The sequence below is a fragment of the Larimichthys crocea genome, chromosome VI (assembly GCF_000972845.2).
Source record: "Larimichthys crocea isolate SSNF chromosome VI, L_crocea_2.0, whole genome shotgun sequence".
Taxonomy (NCBI): domain Eukaryota; kingdom Metazoa; phylum Chordata; class Actinopteri; family Sciaenidae; genus Larimichthys; species Larimichthys crocea.
This window is the reverse complement of record NC_040016.1, coordinates 24,366,232-24,385,873: the sequence shown is the minus strand read 5'-3', so window position 1 is coordinate 24,385,873 and position 19,642 is coordinate 24,366,232. Positions and strand designations below refer to the sequence as shown.

The following is a 19,642-nucleotide window of genomic DNA, read 5'->3' as shown; positions in this document are numbered from 1 at the left end:
CTGAAGACATCATCCAGAACATTTTGAAGCAGATCTCAGAGCAGCTGAGTGAGTTGAGATATTTAGAACAATTTACAAAAGAACAATTCATTCATCAAATCATCATTTTATACAGTCTACTATTTCACATTGAGCCATCATCATCATATAGTTTAAGATATGTAGAGGTTGTATTTGTCTTTCTATTGTCCAAGTTTACTGGCTTCATTAAATTCCCCAAAAGCACTACTTGACTAGAATTACACCTGAGATACGAGGTCTATTTCTGACAGGAGAGGAAATGCTTTCCCTGAAATCTACAAATGTGAGTTTTATCATTATTTAGCTCTCAGAATAAAGCTTCAAGACATTTTGTTCATCTTTTTTCTCCCACAGTGCAAAGAGTGAACTTTAACATGACTGCACATTTTCTATTATTCTGTTTCTGTTTTTCTTCACAGCTTCTTTTGTTCTCACCATTGAGGAGCAGACAGTCACTGTTCATAAGAATGACGCACTAAACTCTAAATATCTTTGTGTGTGACATCTTTAGTTTTCTTAATTTTTTAAAGATTTTTTTTTGGCCTTTTCAAGCTTTATTTTGTCAGAGACAGCTGAAGAGTGACAGGAAATCTGGGGAGAGAGAGATGGGGAACGACATGCGGGAAAGAGCCACAAGTTGGATTTGAACCCTTTTTTTAAAGACACTCAGGATGACAGATGGTCCGATGTGATCTGCTGCTCTCAGTCTTCTTCTTATCAATGCCAACCTTTTAAATTCACTTTAAGGTTTCAAAATTCAGCAACAGTTTATATGACTTCTGCTGCTTCTGTAGCATCGTGTGTTTATTGATGATCATTTTACATATAAACATGTTTCCAACACTTTTTCATTGAAACTGGTACAACCACAAACTTAGACCTTAGGCATTTAGAGGACGTATTGACATGTCATTTCTGAGTCATTTGAGTAAGTGCTCACCATCCAATTGACAAAAAATGCATTTCTTACAAAAGGGTTTTTATACCAAATCACAGCATGAATTATGGTCTTGGTGTCTTTGTGTGTTGTTTTGGATGCATTTTGACCATTTTTACAAGTGGAGTAAAGAAATGGTTCAATTTTATAGCAAATCTGTGTCACAACCCAAAGACTGCTGCAACAACTTATGAGACATAGTAGAGCATGGGGATGACCATCATATACTTGTATCATAATGTATTAAGCTCTTATACTCTAAACGTCCAAAAAAAAAACACAACACATCATTCATTACTGATTCATGACAATAAAAAGTTGATGATTTAATCTTCATTTTCAAATGATGTTTACACTTGTTTTCTGTTTATACTGCTGGCCCGCTCCCTCCCCCTAAAGATCCCCTGCCCCTGGTCTGTGGACTGGAAGAGGTTTTACCTGAGAGGATGCACATCGTGTCAAAGGTCACTCTATCACCTCAGATGAAGGATAGTGGATTGCAGCCTGCTGTGTTTTCTAAAGCTGTCTTTATGACTGTCAACAGACAGATGAAGCAGTCTGTGGTTTCATGCTGATCATCAGCTGACTGACGTGGTCAGAATGAAAAGTTCTGGAAGTTTGCATCAGGTGGGTACCTTTAGTTTCTAGCAGGAGCTTTTTCCTCGCTGGCCTGACAGCGGATTGGTTGTGCGTTGTCATGGTGATGAGGGGGCCACGTGAACGCGCGGGCCCCTGAGGAGGTTCAAGTGGAATAAAAGGCAGTGTTTATGATGGAGGGCAGATTCCTCCCGTCACACTTTGAGCTGAAGCTTTCTCTTCCTCTGTGACCAGATATGACGAGTGACTCTGACGTCTCCCCTGTTAGCTGACCCGACCGGACCGGGCCGGATTCTGCCCTGTTGTGCGCGCTCGTCTCCCAGCCTGGACGATGGAGGTGGAGGTGGGGAGCTGCTGGCACCTCAGGCTGCTCCTCGTGCTCTGTTCCATGACTCTCCGCAGCTCGGCCATCGAAACCGGTAAGACTTCACCCATTGGACCGTTTGGTCCTGCGTGGAAGCTAAAGTTTGATAATAAGATAAACAACAAGCTGAAGTTTTGAAGTCTTCTACTTCTGAACGTGGACTAAAAATCTCATTATGGAATATAGTAATTAGTGTAACATTCTATCCAGGGCCGGTCCTACAGCAGGCAGTGAAAGTAGAAGAGAGAAGTCTATTCATCCATCAGGACTGGTAGATAATAACAGATGTGACCAAAGTTATTGTTATTGTTATGTCAAATCTAAATCATAGTGTGTTTCAACACTTCCCATTCTTTAGTGATGCACAACTCTGAGATGTAGCTTGTCAGTGTGTTGCTTATCATCAACATGTATTTTTCTATATCTGGGTGTCCATTGGTTTCTATTCTGTAAGCTCCTATAAAAGTCATGTAGCTGATTCAAACATGGTTTTAAATACTAGGTCAGTAGTCATGTTTGTCAACAGTCCACAGAATTATTATTGTTGTTATTAGTTATTGTTTTTTTTATTATTATTATTATTATTATTATATCTGTAGTTATTGTTGTTGTTGTTGTTGTTGCTCTGGCTCTAGTATCAAATTGTGTTGAATTGATTTCATTAATGATCATTCACTAAAGACTGAAGTCTAATCTGGGTCTCACTTTAATGTATCACTGCTTCTGTTTTACTGTATGTCAGTCATCCCTGTGATGATGTTTGTCAGTTTTTAGGTTTTTGTCTTTTTGTGTATTTATTATTAACGTTTTAGAAACATATGATATATATCGATGTTGTGAAGCCCCACATGAAGTAAGTTTCCATATGGCCCTCCCCTGCATTAACCCACTTTATTCATGTGTATTCACTGTACTGTTTATATAGCGTGTTTGGCACAGAGTCAGTGTTAAGTGTAAAGTGATATAATGGAAGCCTGTGTTAAGTCACAGTGTTAGGATAACACATGGATGGACAGCGAGGCTGCTGCCCTTTTCCACACAATGCTGTCTCTGAGACATTTCTCACTACAGTGTGTCACCCAGGACCTTGGCCCTCACTTGCCCTCTGGATTTGCTCTCTCAAATAGACTCTTTTTACAATGATAGTGTTTAAAAAGAGTTAAATTTTCAGCCTGAAAAAAATCTTTACTGGGGACTTTGTGTCCTCTGGTCACCCATGTTTTGGACAGTGTCCCCTAAGGCTTTGTATTTACTAGGGGATGAGCTGTTTCTCACCAACAGGGGCTCCAGGGCTTTGGGACATTCCTGGAGGTCAGTGCAGGAGGATCTAGTTGTCTCCCAGGGAAACAGAGCTAATAAACTCCAGGGGTGGTCGTAAATTTTCTCATTATTTGGCCTGCGGCCCAGAGGCAGGGGGTGGTTGGGTGGTTGGGTAGCTGGGTGGTTGGGTGGGGGCTGCTGGACCCGGATCCACCCACCCATCTTTCGGCCTGCAAATGAGCTGCTTCTCAAACAATCAACACACTGATCACATGACTAAAAAGCAGAACGGGTTTTCCACGTCCAATGTGTGTGAGTGTGCTGAGGACAAACTCTCAGCTTCTTTAACATCTCCAGATATTTAAGGTAGCTGCTCTTAGCCACATATTCAGAGGACCGTGAAGATTCTCAATCCAGGACAGTCATGGTGTTTATCCAGCTCTCAATTCTTGATTCCCATGTTTTTAGTATTCAATTTCTATATTTCTATATTTTTAAGTTTCGTTGCTGAGCTGCAGCAAAATAAGGGAACCTTTGGGAGAAAGCTACTTGATGTGTCTCTCAGACTGAAGCTTCACACAAACTTTTGAATACATTTCTGCACAAAGAGTAAACTGATTCTGTCCCCCATCACTCCAGAATTATTCAGAAATATCTTGTAAGTGCCAGTATAAACAGGAAAAATGTGTCCAACTGGGAACCATCCTATAGTATTATTAATTGAACTCATAGCATAACAAACAGTAGAGCAACACGCAATACCAACAAACATAACATGGTCTAGAAAGAAAGCAGGAGAGGAAGCGTTCAGTCAAACAAAACTACTGCAGATCATGACGTTTGTTGTCTACACTCTCTGGTTCCTCTGAGATATAAAACTTATGTTGCTCAAGAAGGAAAGCCAAGCCTCAAAGAGTCAACACACTCCACATTTACTATGTGCAGTTAAACCAAGACATAAATTAACCAAACCAAAACATAATAAGAAACATACTAGTAGAGTTAAAATTACAGAAATGATAAACATAGGTATGTTGTAGGAATCTTTTGTAGGGCGTTTCATGCTATATTGGTGTGTTCCATTTAAACTGGGAAGTCAGAATTTCAAACAAAATCCAAGAAGGCACATTAAAATGAATGAAAATTATAATAATACACTGTTTGTTAGCACTTCAGTCTTCTGTGTGTACACAGTATTGTCAAACGTCTAACTGTGGACATTGCTACGTGTGTAAAATACAGCTATCAACTGGCTAACATTGGGTAGCAATTACTAACCTGGCTGGAGCTTGGATTTCTTGTTGTACTGGAATGTGATCAACCTGGTAAATGAAAGCAGCATATGAATAATGAGCTGGTTCTCCATGTTCTGAAACTGGTTTCAAATCCTGTCCTCCATACTCCGGCATGTTCAGTAAGCTTATTGTTAATCATACTGTAGATGTGATTCAGGCATCACTTCCTGCTGAGGTCCCCTGGAGAACCTTTCTGTGCTGTCTTTCCTTCACACAGCAGAATCTTTTCCAAAATGTCTGTTTATCTGGAAAACAGGGTCAGGATAAGTAAATAGGTAAATAATAAGTGAATCAAGAATGTAATATATTCACATACACAGTTGAGTTAATAACAGATATGCTCCATGTGCATCAGTTTGTCTCTGAGAATTCTCCTGTGCCTCATCAGTGAACGTGGTGGACTTCTGTGGCCAGACAATCCGGGATGACGGCATGATCGTCAACTCGCACCAGGAATCCAAGAAGTACTACTTTGTGACAATGGGGACTGACTGCCACCTCACCATGCAGGCCAGCTCTCCTAAAGACAAGGTCCAGTTCCACTTCCGCTTCTTTCTGGTCTACAGTTTGCTGCGAGTGGCCCCTCTTAGCCCGGCCCCAGTCTTCCCAGAGTCCCCTCGTGGCTCTGCCCCTCTGAACCCCAGACTGGAGCCCACCTCAGGTGAAAGCTCGGGGGACCCGTGTCATGCTGGCTCATATGTTCAGTTCTATGATGGACGGGACAGGAGCTCGCCTCCCCTTGGGCCTCCTCTTTGTGGGAAGAGCCCGCCCCGGCCAGTGCTGTCCACAGGAAACTACCTGACCCTAAGGCTGGTGACACGGGGGACTCAGCCCAGAGTCGACTTTGTGGGGGACTTCACCTCCTTCAGACTGGGTAAGAAGACATGTCCATCCATTCCACAGATGCTTACTGGCACCAGAAATCTACTGTAGCACTTGGGGTCTTTGTGGGGCCCCTCAGGACCCACGGCAGTGGCACAGTTTAGGTGTGGTCCTGCTCCTGAAACTCATTAAACACAGTGCACAAAGGTGTTCTCTCGTTAGTTGTGATATAAAAAAACTGGAACTTTAGCTCACCCTCACCCTACACTCAATATGAAGTTCGAGTAACAATAACATTTTGCCAAAACATGCACAATGATTATAGCTTTGGCAGCATTTAGCACAGATATTATTCACAAATGTTGAAATTATCCATTACCCTAAAAGCACAGAAAAACTACAAATACTATATATAATGTCATCCATAAAACTATGCAAATGTAAAGTATGTACAAATCCACTGGGAACTCTAAGAGGAGAACATACCCATGATTCTCTGAGAAACTACAGTGGTGGTCTGATTGTTGAATTATTCTCTCCATCACTGTGTACTGTTTTATAATCTAAGTATATGAGATTATTGTTCCTGTATGTTGGTTTCACTTACTTTCAGTACACTATGAAAGTGTTCATTCAGCTGATGTTCACAGCTGAGCTTTGCTACTGACACAACTTGTAAGGCGGACTCATGCAGACTCATCTCATATGTTCATGTGCTGCGTGGAGGCTCAGACTTCTGAACACTGCTGCACTGTGCTATAGCTGTAATATAATAATATATAATATATAGCTTTTGTAGAGCAATAAACATGGCCACTTAACTCAGACTTGCCCATTTTAATTGTTATTACACAAGACGAAAAGATTGTGAATGAAGTTTGATCTCTTATACTTCTTCATTCTGTTGCTGCTTTGTGGGGAAGCTTCAGTGGGGAATCTGCCATTGCACCAGGGCACAACGGACCCCATCACGATCCATCAAGACCTTATGGAGAGTAGGAAAGAGAGGAAGAGTATGAGAAAGAAATGGGCAGGTGGGCAGGAGGGGTGCAGAATCTGACGGTGAAGACAAGGAGAGGGATTAGGAGGTTATGTCGGAGGTCGGTTGAGGTGTGCTCCTGTTCCTAAAACTCTACTGTTTACGGCTGACTTAGATCCTTCCTCTCTTTCCCCAACCCCAACTCAATTCTTTAGGTTTCAACCAATCAGAGTGCAGCAGTGAGCCTTATTTTACCTGCAGGAATGGGAAGTGCATTCCTCTCAGCCTGGTGTGTGATGATAAAGGCATCGACAACTGTGGGGATGGAAGTGACTTGGAGGAAAACCTGACTACAGGTTGCAAAGGTCAGTTATGTGATGGTGACACACTGATATTTAAAGAGGCACAGACTGATTTTATTAGAGTACATTCAAATTCTCAGTTAATTCTTCAAAACATTTCAAATCTCAGCAGTGTTGGAGGGAAACCTGGAATTTCAGAGTGCTATAAATAATTTAAAGGGTGTCTCTATGGCATTTCATTTAATATTTAACCCAAGTTTGTCCTTTATCAGCAGGTCAGCTTTTACCTCCTGAACCTCCACCGGCTATAGCAACCCCACCTCCACCTTTTGTGAATCCCCCCACAGTGCCAATTCCTTCACATATGAACTGTGGCATGCCAGACAGCACTCCCAGTCATGAGTCAGTAACAGGTGAGTTCACTGATCATTTTGACATACAAGATATTTATTGATTCAACTGGTGGAAACACTCCACCAACAGGAATCAATCAGCATGTAATGCACTGTGCTTACCTCCTGCAGTCCGTTGGTTGGTAGACAAATGAACTAAGTGCCCATTTGGATGCAAAGTGTCCTGATGACTGGGCATAAAACTAATGGACGTGACCATTGAGTTGTTAATTTTGCCTAAACACTCGTAAACCAATAAATGGTGATGGATTCTCACGGCAGAGAGCAGCCTTTTGAGTGATCTGTCTCTATTCCAGCGTCAGAGGTGCAAACAGAGACTGTCTGGGCCAGCCTGTCAGCTTCTGATTGCTTTTAAGACCGGGCCAAGTCTGGTCTAAGAAAGCAGCTATTCTTCTGTTCTGACTGCTCTACGGAGAGTGGGAGAAGCCAATTCACATTCGCCTGCTGTGCAAATTGCCATCTGTTTATTAGCTGAGATCCATTTCAATGCACCCTGGTCTGCCCACAGGCTGGATGAATAGACAGACTTATTCATTGCTGGATGTAGTTGAATTTATTTTATTTTCTAAGAGTAATTACTGTTGATCTGTACCTGTACTGGACACAAAGAGAATGATATGTCCTCAGTTACTGGAGTTGTAGAAAAGTTCCTGGTTTTTATTATCTGGACATCTTCTGATTGGGGTTGGTGACCACCAGCTGCAACACCAGTTTTTGTTACAGCTAAACTTTGGAACAAAATGCTTCAAGTTCAATAAAATGTTTGCAGTTATTGTATTGTAATCAACACAAACCACCTTAACAGTCCAAAATGGAGGATGTGGTCATACTGCATTAGCTGTGCTGCATGACCCACATGTAGTATACATCACCAAATTTCCAGTACCATGTAGGATGTTGGAATACATTTCATTCTGCTATTTTCTTGTATGACAGGGCAGAGGCTAAGGGAAAGGGTGATATCCTGCCTTTTGTTACAGTCAACACATTTTTGGGGAACATCCATCATTAGGACATTCTTTTGTTTGAAGTTGGTGAGCAGCTCACCACACTCAGGCCAGTGCCACTGTGGCCCTTTAGAGAATGACGTCGTAAAATATGAGAATGGACTGAGCACAGACTCATTTTATTTAGACAGTGGGAAAGCCTAGCAGAGAGGGAGCCAGAGTAAAGTAAGGCAACTCAATCCTCAACCCTTAAAAAACTCAACCCTAAAAATGTCAGAAGTGGAATCCACCTGCATTATAACCTAAATTAAATATGGCTGTCATGTGAATAAAGAAAATTTCCTTTTGCCCCTCTTATCTCCAGACTCCTCTGTCTCCCTGTCTCTGTTGGTCCTCTACATCCTCCTGGGTGTGGTGGCAGGTAGCATTGTGCTCTGCTGGTGCTGCTGGTCACCTGGCTGGTTCCTGTGGCGTGTCAGCATCTGTCGCTTCTTACCCTGCTGCAACTCGGCCTGCGCCTCGTGCCAGCTCTGCGCCCGCAGCTGCACCCACAGCAAGGAGCACCGACTGGCTAAAGTCACCCCACACACACCTGTCAACGGGACCTCAACGGACACGGTGGCCACAACCAACAGCGCTGATGAAAATGTTACAGTGGCGGCTGTTTAGAGCAGAGGGGCTGCTCAGTGGATCAGTCTTGGCATATAGAGACATGGGTACAGCATGCTTATGCTGAGCTGTGATCAAGAATCTCCTCTTTAGCAAAGGTTGGACTGATGTGGTCCAGTATGTGAGGCTGACATGGGCAGAGCTGAATAGCTTTGTGGTTTGTGTGCTTTAACTGTGATGACGCAGGTGATGAGACTGCTGTGCTCATGTTGTTATAGAAGGTAAAGCAGGGTACAGTGTGACTTTGGATTGTAATAAAGTATGAATGTATGTGAAGGGATTAAAATAATGGCTTCTCAGAATCAGTTAAGAAACATTTTTGTTCCAACCTGTTTTGAAGTGCTCTCTTAGATATTATGATGGCAGCACATTCTCTTTCAGAGACTGCTGATGAAGTGCAGCCTTTAATGCTCGGCCAGTTTTCAGAAGAGACAGTAAACAGCGTTATGTTGTTAGCATGAACAGTTTTTAGTCATGTATTTGTTTCCTTTTTCTAAACATGCTTTTCTTAGAAATAACAGCTTAGTCCTGCAGTGAAACTACACTTCCAGTCCACAGCTTTGACCAAAAGCTTTCCATGGACACACGCTGAGGAAACAGCCCCAGAACCACAAAGCCACCCACCTGGTGACAACAGCTGTTCTCCCCTGGAGAAATTCCTTCAAATTTTCCGCTCTCCTCCCAGCAGTCCATCGTTGTTCCACATATAAGTTTGCACAATGGAGCGCCAAGTCATCCAGTGCCTTGTCAACATTTTTAAAGAGAAAACTGTAATGTAAATGGTAATTAGCTATGGACTGCACAAAATAAACCTCGAGGAACCCAGAGAGTGCAGACCTGGACAATAGTCCAGTCTTCTATGTTATGCACATGTGCAAGTGCCCCCTTTATATATGTCAGTATTACAATGAATATGTTGGATCTGCTCCAAAATATACTGGGTCTTTTCTTGGCTTATGCTACACCCCTCCACCAAGTCTCATGAAAATCAGGCCAGTAGTCTTTCTGTGCTCCGGGTGACAGACACAAGCAAACATAACGTCCATGTCAGAGGTGATAGTTAAAACAGATATTCTTACTAAATAACCAACGAGTATTGTCAGTAGTCGTAGTTGTGTTGGGCACATTTCGAAAGGGTTAAAATGAAAACATTAAAAACAGTATTATTGTATTAATAATTTGCTGTATGCAGTGAATTTAAAAACAAGCTGAGTGAATAAAAATTACAATTTAACTTGCAATGATAAAGAAATGAATTATTTAACAAGAGAAATGGTTTGATAAACTCTTTCAGTGTTTGCAGTGGTGTAATTATTTATTATCTTTTAATGTGCCTTGGCCCATAAGTCGACCATAAAACGTGTAAAAAGTGTTCAGGTTGGACTATGGCTGTCATCTCATAAGTTATTTGAGTTTCAGTATGTTTTCCACCAATGTGTTGTAAATTAGTGAACTAACTCTCTTGTCTCTTCAAACATAACTTTGTGCTCATATTTCTTACCTACTATCACTATATGGCTGACAAATCGAGTCTGGTTTCTAATATCATGAAATGAAGCCTGTTATTTAGTCATACTGGCAGCATGGCTTTAGGGATGACAGTGTTTGTTTGTTGATCAGCTGGTCAGTCCCCGACCTTGATCTAGACTGAAATATCTCAGCAACTATTGGACGGATTGCCATGAAATTTGGTCTAGATATCCACAGTGTTTACAGGAGAAACCCTCATCACTTTGGTGTTCCTCTGATATTTCATGTACATTTAATGTGTCTAGCACTTTGGATTATGACCAAATATCTGCAAAACTAATGAACCTAATGGGGTGTTCCCACAGAAAGCAGAGCAAATTTTCACCGTGCATTGCCCGCTTGAGTTTACTGCAATTTGTGTTGAGTACTGTGATATAACTACATCGTGATGTTATTTTGTAAAAGAATTTACACATATTCTCAGCACTTATCAGGCAGTTCAACTTCCTCACTCTCCTACTCCCATTCTTTCTCCGGCTCTGCCACCAGGTCCAGAAGCCCCCCAGCATTCTTTGAACGAGCAGCAGCTCTGTTGATCCACTTCACACAGTCCTACACATGCCCTGCGTCATTTGTGTCAACCTTGCATTGTCTTTGTATGTAATCTCTCTCACCGCATGAAACATTTGTTTCACTTTCTGTGTGAACTCACTGTAACATTATTCCAATCATCGACTGTAGCATGTGAGAATCCTAGCATGCTGACTTTAGCATTTAGATCAGAGTATGCATGTAGAGCCAAACAGACGGACTCTGAGAATAAAGTCATTCATGTTGTCTATAAACAGTATCAGTTCAATTCAACTCTCACGCCCATGTTTTTGCACGTTTTACCATACATGCAACGTATGTGGACACATGAACATTACACTCACATGTGACTGTTGAACAAAGCATCATATTCTCTGAGAACAGCTTTCACTGGCATTAAGATTTATTTTACTTAATTGGAGCTAAGGGACCAAACTCAGGATTCACAGCCATAGACAAAAAGTAGACATTAGTATGTAGACAGGGGTGTCCACATGCTTTTAGTGGACTAATTATTTTGTATGAATCCTAAAATATGCTGCAAAAAGAAATGAAATTACAGTGTGACCTAACCAACAGATCTAACAGATGATGAATGAAATCAAAATGCGGGGTTAATGTCTTTCTGGCTCTGTTGTCTCCCAGGCTTCATATATAGTAAAGATTACAGTAGACCTCCCAACCCTCCACCTTCTCCTGCTTTTACCCAGATTGATGCTTCATGTGAGGGGCAACTTGTGTTCATGTGTCCACCAGGCAAACTTTCTTTGTTACATCCTCTAGATGGAGTAGCTCCATAACCTTTCCTCCCTCTGCCACACTGTGTATTGTGTAACTACATTACACAGAGCCCCCTGTACTGTCTTTTTAGGGATTTTGACTTGTGTCCTCGGTAAGGCATAAGGCCTTATGCTTAAACAAACAATGTGTTTCTGACCTCCAGGTTGCCAAGCTGCAGCACATTGAAGTATGCAGACTTCTTTATCTGCTGAACAGGAATACACGTGCATCTGTACACCCATCAAACAACAGACACACACGCACACTATAGATCCACTCAAGTCAGGGTCAGTCAAAAATGCATGTGCGTCACTCTTTGGAGAAGGTCAGCGCTCCGGCTCTTCTCACATTTTCTCAAAGCATTCATTTAATAAGAATTGAACTATTTCCTCATATAGTTCCACTGATGAATCCCACTGTGTCAGGCTGATTTATAGGATCTGTGTTGAACAGACACTGTAAGAATGTCTGGAAGTCAAACATTTTAAAAGTTCAGATCTCAAGATATGTCATCTGGTGCACAAAGCTGCACTAATTAATATTGTTGAAACAATGAATCAAATGTTTAAAGCAAGAAGGGTAACCCGTAGTGGTGAATTACAATCACAAAAAATGAACAGCAGCTCCCACCAACAGTTTTTTAGTCTCTTTTAGCTCATTGTTTTTTTGGCTCTCAGAAACCTCAATAGCTCTATAAACCGACCTGCTCAGCACCAAACAGCAGATCACAGCTAAAGATGCAAATATCTCTTTCAGGATTGAAGGAGACCAAAACAGAGCTAAAATGAGAGTACTGGACTTACCTTCATCAGGTTGCTCTGTGTCTGCTGTATGTATAAATAGTCAACTGTTTGCTAACAAGTTTAACATAATAACTTTATGTGACAATAACGTGTCAGTGTTGGCCAAAAAAAAGACATAGCTTTAAAAGGATTGCTTTTATGTTTTAATGGATGAAAATGAAAGAATTTGAATGATCTGATTTAATAGTGTCATGACCTTCATAACATCATTATGTTATATCTGAAATTCATGAAATCTTGAAGTTTTGCTTGAATTATTATTGAAATAAGAATGTTTTCTATTCTAAAAAGTGCTAGGCTTCTCCTCTGTTGCAATAGTCAGCACTTACAGATTGTTTAACAGTGCACATGTCTCAGTGTCAGTCTTGTTGCTGTGGTCTTGTACATACTGTAAGCTGGAAACAAAATAAACCACCGTTTATGAAAGTGTCACCTTCAGCATATTCTGTCACCTGTGTGAAGCTTAAGGCTGCTTACCCTGAGTATATAATATATAGATAAAATATTCATCACTACACTTAATGATGTTCTGTGCGTTTGGACAGACCATGTCCATGCGTTGGTTTGTCGTATTTGTTGCAGGTCAGTTTTAAACAGTCTGTGCCACACATGGTGCTTTTAAAGCTAAGCTCACAGTTCAAACCAGGATGTAATCACATCCTCGCCCGCAGCTATGTTGTTCTTTGTCTGACTCAGAGGCTGCTCAGTTGACACTGGGGAGGGCTTGGCAAAGAGTCAGCAGCTTCACACTGTGTGTGTTGCCTCTGGTATCCACTGGCAACCTTTCAAGTCAAATCCCTGTTTCTATGAAAGACAGAAAAAATCTTTCCCAACCTATTTGTCACTTTGATTTGATTTTCTGTAATTGACCTTTTGACCCTCGGTTAAATTGGTCAGCTGTGCAGCTGGAGGGTTCATAATTTAGTCAGATGTGTTAAACTAATGTTCTGCTGAGGTCTTCATGTCAGAAAATGATTTTTGACCTCTGTAAGTAAGATTGCAAAAGTACTTTAACTCCGTTTGCCCAGCTTTTCATTTCCCCACAGACTTAATCAGTTAACCCACCTGCAGTCTCATTAATTTACACAGCTATACAGCAGTAAAGACAATGCTCAAACTGTAATTAGGTGTAAAATAAAAAATAAAAAAACCTTAACAGGCAAAAATACAACTGAAATTTCTGCTAAGTGTTTTTAATGTTAAAGGAACACAAAGAACATGCTGGTGTCTATCTGCATGATGAACCATCTTCATATTTTACATTTAAACATTTAAAGTATATGAAAATACACATTAAAATCCAACATATTATTAGATTAATCTATTTGTAAAATGACAGGCTGCACATAATTCCTCTTACAGTTAAGTGACCTAGCACTGTAGGCAGCCCTGCACATTTTTGTAGGCCCATTTTACACAATATTTGTAGCAGGGGGTCTGGCTCCGTCAGTCTGTCTATCAGCTACAGGGTGTGAGCCCTGTTCTTGAGTAAGGGAAAACATGAAGTGATCAGCAGGACTGTGAGTCTGTATTAAATTATGTGCATAAAGGAACATAAGTCTGGAAATGTTGTCATCTCTTCTGGTTTTATTTTATTTAGAGGACAGTTTAATTACAGTTTAATTTCATTATTTACATTTCCACTGCTTTGAGGGACATGCTGCCTCACACACTGCCTTTCATGTTTGGGGGGGCTCACAGTCAGAGATTTAGGCTTTGTCCATTTCAGCCCTCACATAGGCCATCAGTCTAACTATTCTTAGACAGCAGTATCATGTTGACTCAGGATTATATTGGCCTCCCACTCAAGTGTGTTCACGTGTCATTGTCCCATTGTTGCTGAGCTATCTCAGTGAGCCATGCTGTTGGACCTGTTGGTGACTCAGCGGAGCCGACCTTCCATGACCCTATAAAACCTGCAGCCAGCCTTCAAAACACCAGGGGCTCAGGGCAACAGTCAACATAGAAGTGCATCTTAGTGAGTAACACACACTGTGTAGAACCAGTTAACCTCCTAAACTTGGTACTGAATGGAGCTCACTAATAATGGATTTACTGACTGTGAAGACGACCTGAGTTAAAGTAAAAAAGTGAAAGGATGCAAGTTTTTCTCTGGGTGCACATATCATATGTGATAGATGGCAGCTGTTACAGCCTTGTGCCACACTCTTACTACTTTAAGATTGATTTAACTGCACTGCGAGGGCTGTTCAGTGACTTTTCAGATACAGGTGTATTTAGTATTATGATCTTTTGAAACTCCTTAAAAAGTGACAATATTTATGCAAAAGCTATATTGCATTTTGTGTGCATATTTTTTAATGATGGGTTCAGAATAATGTATAACTTTTTGCTGACTTGTCAAACAGGTGCAATTCTATTATTAATATAAGGTTTAAAAGTGAAGTTATTTCATGTTTGAAAGGAAATAAAAGATTCAGAAGTAAACATAATGAATGAATTAATTAAAAAAATATATTTACAATGGTATTAAACAGTTATCTATTAACATATGTATTATTTACATGTTAAAAACAAGACCTCTCTGGTTCCATCACATCTACCTCAGTCTAAATCCTAGCTTCTGATTGGCTGGTTCACTTGATGAAGTGGGGTTTCCATCCTGCTGTTCAATAGTCACTACATAACAAACCCGTGCAGTGTAATCATGGCTGCATGATATTCAGGCAGGTGCATCAGGATGCATGAGTGAACTAATGCTTTAGTCTACATGACAATACATTCAGCTGCCACCAACATTAACAACAACTGATGGCGGCAAACATTAAGCCAAACAATGATGTGCATGCGTGGCACCATGAACATGTTGGTGAGTGGACACATGGCCAATGACCTGAGTCCTCTATTATATGACTACTGCTGTGAGTATAGTATATAGAATAGTAATGTAGCTACAATGAGAAAAACCTCTATCCATGTGCTCATAAGATGTCATAAATGTTATTATGTTATTATTTTCTTCAAACCAAAATTTACTGATGGGAGAAAATATCAGATTGTTTCAGAAAACTTTCCAGTAATGTTGTGTCAGTGTCACAGAAAGTGCAGCTCTACTGTCATGAAACATGACACAGAGAGTTTGAGTTATTTTGTAGTAACAGATGATCATCTCATCTATCTCATCAGAATAGATTTTCCATACACTGATAGTTTTGCAATAAAGCAGTCATAACACTTTTATTTAAAGAAGTCAAAGCAGACTTAATAAATAATATCAACTTTATTGGTATGAAAAAAGATTGTATATTTACATCATTTCGACAAAAAACGTTCCTCTCATTGAACACAGTATGTGGGTGGAGTGGCAGATCAGGTACTACCACCAGACAACAGGTGGTGCTACACAGCCAGGCAGACTCTCAACTCAATGCTGTCTTCAGGTACTCGTCATCAACCCCTAGCTTGAAGTCCTGAAATCCTAAGTGAAGTGTAGAAAGTAGTTTGCTCAGCCAGCTGTCTTTATGACTTTCACAAACTAAACCAGCAGTAGAATGAAAAAAAGCTTATATTGAGCACATATAATAACAGTAGATTCATATTTAGAGACCAGTTTAACATCTTAAACATATGTACTGTCTGTCATTTATATGTATCCATTTTTCCATCAGGAGCATTTTTCATTTTGTCACATTTAATGATTCCTATACTTGCTGGGGATCCAGGGGAACCAGCTGCAGGGTCCCTTGGGGACCACAACTAACTGAGTTCATGTACACTTCACTTAAACCATACACTGTATTAGTAACTTGATTTCCACTCTCTCATGACAGCAGGTGAGCCTGTCAAAAAGTCTCAACTCTTCCATGTTAGCTGTCACTGAGGCCATTGGGGGTCTTTTGTGTATGACCAATGTATTGGGAATACTATGAGACATTTCCAACAGCACCGAAGGCATCATTAATAAGCAGCACAGAATGGCAGGCAGCTCAGCCACTTCTTGTGTAGCTGTAGTCTATAAAGCTTCAGTGTACGTGTTGCACAGCTTAGTGGTGCTGGAGCAGTTCTCTGATAAATATCTCAAGTCATTTGGGATTGACCCCTTTAAGAAGCATGCAGCCTGTTGGCCATGCTCCTTTGGCTGAGTCTATGAATTTTGGAGAGGGTCATGGTCTGGTTTGTGGCCCCATTTTCATGAGCCAGCTCCTCCTCCTCGTCCTCCTCCTCCTCTTGGCCCTCCACACTGCGCTGTGTCTCGGCCTCAACAGTCCTCTGTTCCCGGGCCATCATGAGGACCATCTCTGCGTCCATTGCCTCACCAGAGGAAAAAGGATGACACACGGTCTCGACCAGGCCAATGACTGTCCCCAGCACTGCAAACACAGAACCCACCAGGTAGACCTTCAGCAGCCCACGGCTAGGTTTCTGGCTCAGCATCTCTTTGGCGAATGGGATCAACTCCTGCATGGTTTCCATTTCCACTGGCTCTGCTTCAACTGAAGGTTGACAGAAAATATGTCACTTATTTGAGGCATTATTCATGTAAAACTAATGTCAGATGGTTCAGTATTTTTCAGATGTGTAGATTCATTCTGTCTGTTTTATTCAATACTTTTGGATATTAAAACTGCTGGTCTGACTGAAAAAGCAATTAAAGCATCACTTTGGGCTCTGGGAGCTTAAAGTTGTAGCCATTAGACCAGGAATATCAACTCTGTCAGCAACACTCACATGCAGCAGCATTTTAAAATGACATGAATAAATACTTAAATCAAAAAAGCAAAACATCTCGACATACTGCAAGAGTTGAAAATACACTCATGTTACAGCAGTCTGATGTTCATCACAGGCTGATGTTTCAAAAGAAAAAGAACTTACTGTGATGTGGTTTGTTGCTTCTTCTTGTCACAGTTTCACTCCTGAGTCCTGTGAGTGATAAGAACACACCTTTACTTGATAGTGGATACCATGGTCATTTATAGCCCCACTCTCTCCACCCACACAACGACAGCAGCTGAATATTCATGAAACATGTAGGCTGGTCTCTGGACACAAAAAACAGGCCTTAAGCCAGAAACTTTGACCCAGTTATTGTGTAGACTTATAACAGTCAACAGCTTCACTAATCTTCTTACTCATGGTGCATTAAGAGCTTTGTAGTATTCAAAAGTGCGTTCAGAGTGGACTTAGATTAAACATCACAGTCTATTATTGCTGTTGTTATATTGTACCTAGTGAAGTTAAATCAAATATACAATACTGTAATGTGTACAGTATTATACAAAACGTGTAGAAATACCTAAGAAAACATGATTTTTTGAAAATTCCATCTATTGAATAGCACATAAAAGGAAATTATCAGCATAATGATGGTGCTTATCAGTCAAAGGTCAAGATGCTATGAAACAAGAAAAGACAAGAAAAATAGAAAAGAAAAGAAAGAAAACAGGTCGTTGTGCCTCGTTGTGCTTCGTTGTGCTTCGTTGTGCCTCGTTGTGCTTCGTTGTGCTTCGTTGTGCCTCGTTGTGCTTCGTTGTGCTTCGTTGTGCCTCGTTGTGCTTCGTTGTGCTTCGTTGTGCCTCGTTGTGCTTCGTTGTGCTTCGTTGTGCCTCGTTGTGCTTCGTTGTGCTTCGTTGTGCTTCGTTGTGCTTCGTTGTGCTTCGTTGTGCCTCGTTGTGCTTCGTTGTGCTTCGTTGTGCCTCGTTGTGCTTCGTTGTGCTTCGTTGTGCTTCGTTGTGCCTCGTTGTGCTTCGTTGTGCTTCGTTGTGCTTCGTTGTCTTGTTGTCTTGGTGCAGTGGGCAGCCTAAAAGCCATACAGGTGACCGGGGCTTGGGGTCCATTTGGCTGATGTCCAGGTGAATCTTCCACATGAATAGCTACAAAATCAGGGAAAAGGTTGTGTCAACCCAGTTACCCTGTAGCACTTCTGCAACACGATGCTGTGAACTGTGGACAGAGTGGAGTCGCACACGTACACCTCATGATGATGACTAATAAGCAGCAGCACAGGAAGTGCAGAGATGTTTGTCCTGAATCTCAGCATCTGTTGACTTTTGAGAAAATGACAGTTTAGGAAACATGGCAGCACGTACTACATGATTACATTAACTGTTTTATTTTTGGGCTTAGGCTTTCTAAAGGGTAGGAATAATTGATAATTGATTTTGCTGGTGAAAAATGTAGTAATTCCTCAGATGCATCATTAAAGACAGTGGAAGGGGATAGTGACTGCATCTAAAAGCTTGAACAGAATTCTGCTTTTATTTGTTAAAACTAAGTTTGAATAAAAAACGCTTTCTGGTAGTTCTACGATACATCTTTCAAATCTTACAAAACACCACTAGAACTGTTTTCTTGTATGACAGGTAGAGATGTGAGGAGGCAGCAGAAAAGCTGTCAGGTCCATGATGAGTATGGATTGACCAACTAAGGCTTCGGGGAGTTATAGCCGTCTTGACACATTTCACCAACACTTTTTGGCTCAGAGGCAATCCAAATGGGAGTATCAAGAACTCATACACTATGTCCTGAAAATGTGTGTAAATATGTATGGCCTTTAGGCTGATCGATGTGAACTGAACACCCAGGGACACCAAAAGGTAGACACAGGTGTTCTTGACCTACACATTCAATAGCTACATTAGCAACAACGTTTCTGACCTCACTGTCCAAAAGGAATGTCTGACTTTTCTTTCAAATCAGTAAGGCATGCAACCAGGGCAGGGGGGATGGAAAAGCATTCTACATTCTTCTAAGATTAATCTTATTTCTTGAAAGGAGCTTTAGAGGGAAAGTCCAACTATATCATGTGAGTGTTGGTATTAGTTTGTATGCAATTCCAGTCTTTGATAGGATGTGTTAGTTCATCAAATACTGATAACTCTAAATGTTATTTAGCCTTAGGTCAATGTTTGGAATTATCTTGCTCACACACAAAACATGAGGTAAGGTCCCTGCCCTGAACCCCAAATTGCTCCTAAAAGCTGTGTCATCGGTGTATGAATATGTACATGAATTCATATACATATTCAATTATAATTTTGGAAGACAGCAATGTGTTACATGCAAATCTGCTTGCAACTAACTGGCTAGTATTTAGTCTACAACTTAGACTATACACAGTACTGTACTAACATCCATCCATCCATTTTCTGTAACTGCTTATCCTTATCAGGGTCACTAGCCATACAAATATAATAAATATTATTTACTGTGTGTGTGTGTGTGTGTGTGTGTGTGTGTGTGTGTGTGTGTGTGTGTGTGTGTGTGTGTGTGTGCATACATGCATGTGTGTGCTCGTGTGATTTCGGCTTGGGCTTGATTTGAGTGTTTCTTGTTTATCTGGCTCGTCTGTGATCTTTATCATCTTATGATACAAATGTCTCCAATAAAGCAGCCATGGTTCCATGTCACTGTAGTAGCCAGGCGCTAGTA

General features: G+C 40.9%; 2 protein-coding genes across 3 annotated transcripts; one reads left to right on the top strand and one right to left on the bottom strand.

Moving 5' to 3' along the window:
- The first annotated feature begins 1,337 nt into the window (after positions 1–1,337).
- ldlrad2 (low density lipoprotein receptor class A domain containing 2) lies at positions 1,338–9,557 on the top strand. Of its 2 annotated transcripts, none has more exons than XM_010735329.3 (5): positions 1,338–1,974; positions 4,863–5,348; positions 6,491–6,640; positions 6,853–6,990; positions 8,302–9,557. In XM_010735329.3, the coding sequence occupies exons 1-5, from the start codon at positions 1,887–1,889 to the stop codon at positions 8,604–8,606; spliced, it is 1,167 nt and encodes a 388-aa protein (XP_010733631.2). In that variant the 5' UTR covers positions 1,338–1,886; the 3' UTR covers positions 8,607–9,557. The 2 variants fall into 2 exon arrangements, with proteins under 2 accessions (XP_010733631.2, XP_019124069.1); XM_019268524.2 differs by having other exon boundaries at positions 1,343–1,974; positions 6,850–6,990.
- Positions 9,558–15,472: 5,915 nt separating this feature from the next.
- LOC104922485 (G0/G1 switch protein 2) lies at positions 15,473–17,198 on the bottom strand. The gene is made up of 2 exons (XM_010735317.3): positions 17,087–17,198; positions 15,473–16,704 (listed from the first exon to the last, which is right to left on the bottom strand). The coding sequence occupies exon 2, from the start codon at positions 16,682–16,684 to the stop codon at positions 16,313–16,315; it is 372 nt and encodes a 123-aa protein (XP_010733619.1). The 5' UTR covers positions 16,685–16,704; positions 17,087–17,198; the 3' UTR covers positions 15,473–16,312.
- Between the last annotated feature and the right edge of the window lie 2,444 nt (positions 17,199–19,642).

Bases quoted from the DNA above. Each gene is read 5' to 3' on its own strand.
- ldlrad2 (XM_019268524.2), top strand. From the start codon at position 1,887: ATGGAGGTGGAGGTGGGGAGCTGCTGGCACCTCAGGCTGCTCCTCGTG. The intron at 5,349-6,490 runs GTAAGAAGACAT...TCAATTCTTTAG, and splicing joins CTTCACCTCCTTCAGACTGG to GTTTCAACCAATCAGAGTGC. The intron at 6,991-8,301 runs GTGAGTTCACTG...TCTTATCTCCAG, and splicing joins CAGTCATGAGTCAGTAACAG to ACTCCTCTGTCTCCCTGTCT.
- LOC104922485 (XM_010735317.3), bottom strand. From the start codon at position 16,684: ATGGAAACCATGCAGGAGTTGATCCCATTCGCCAAAGAGATGCTGAGC.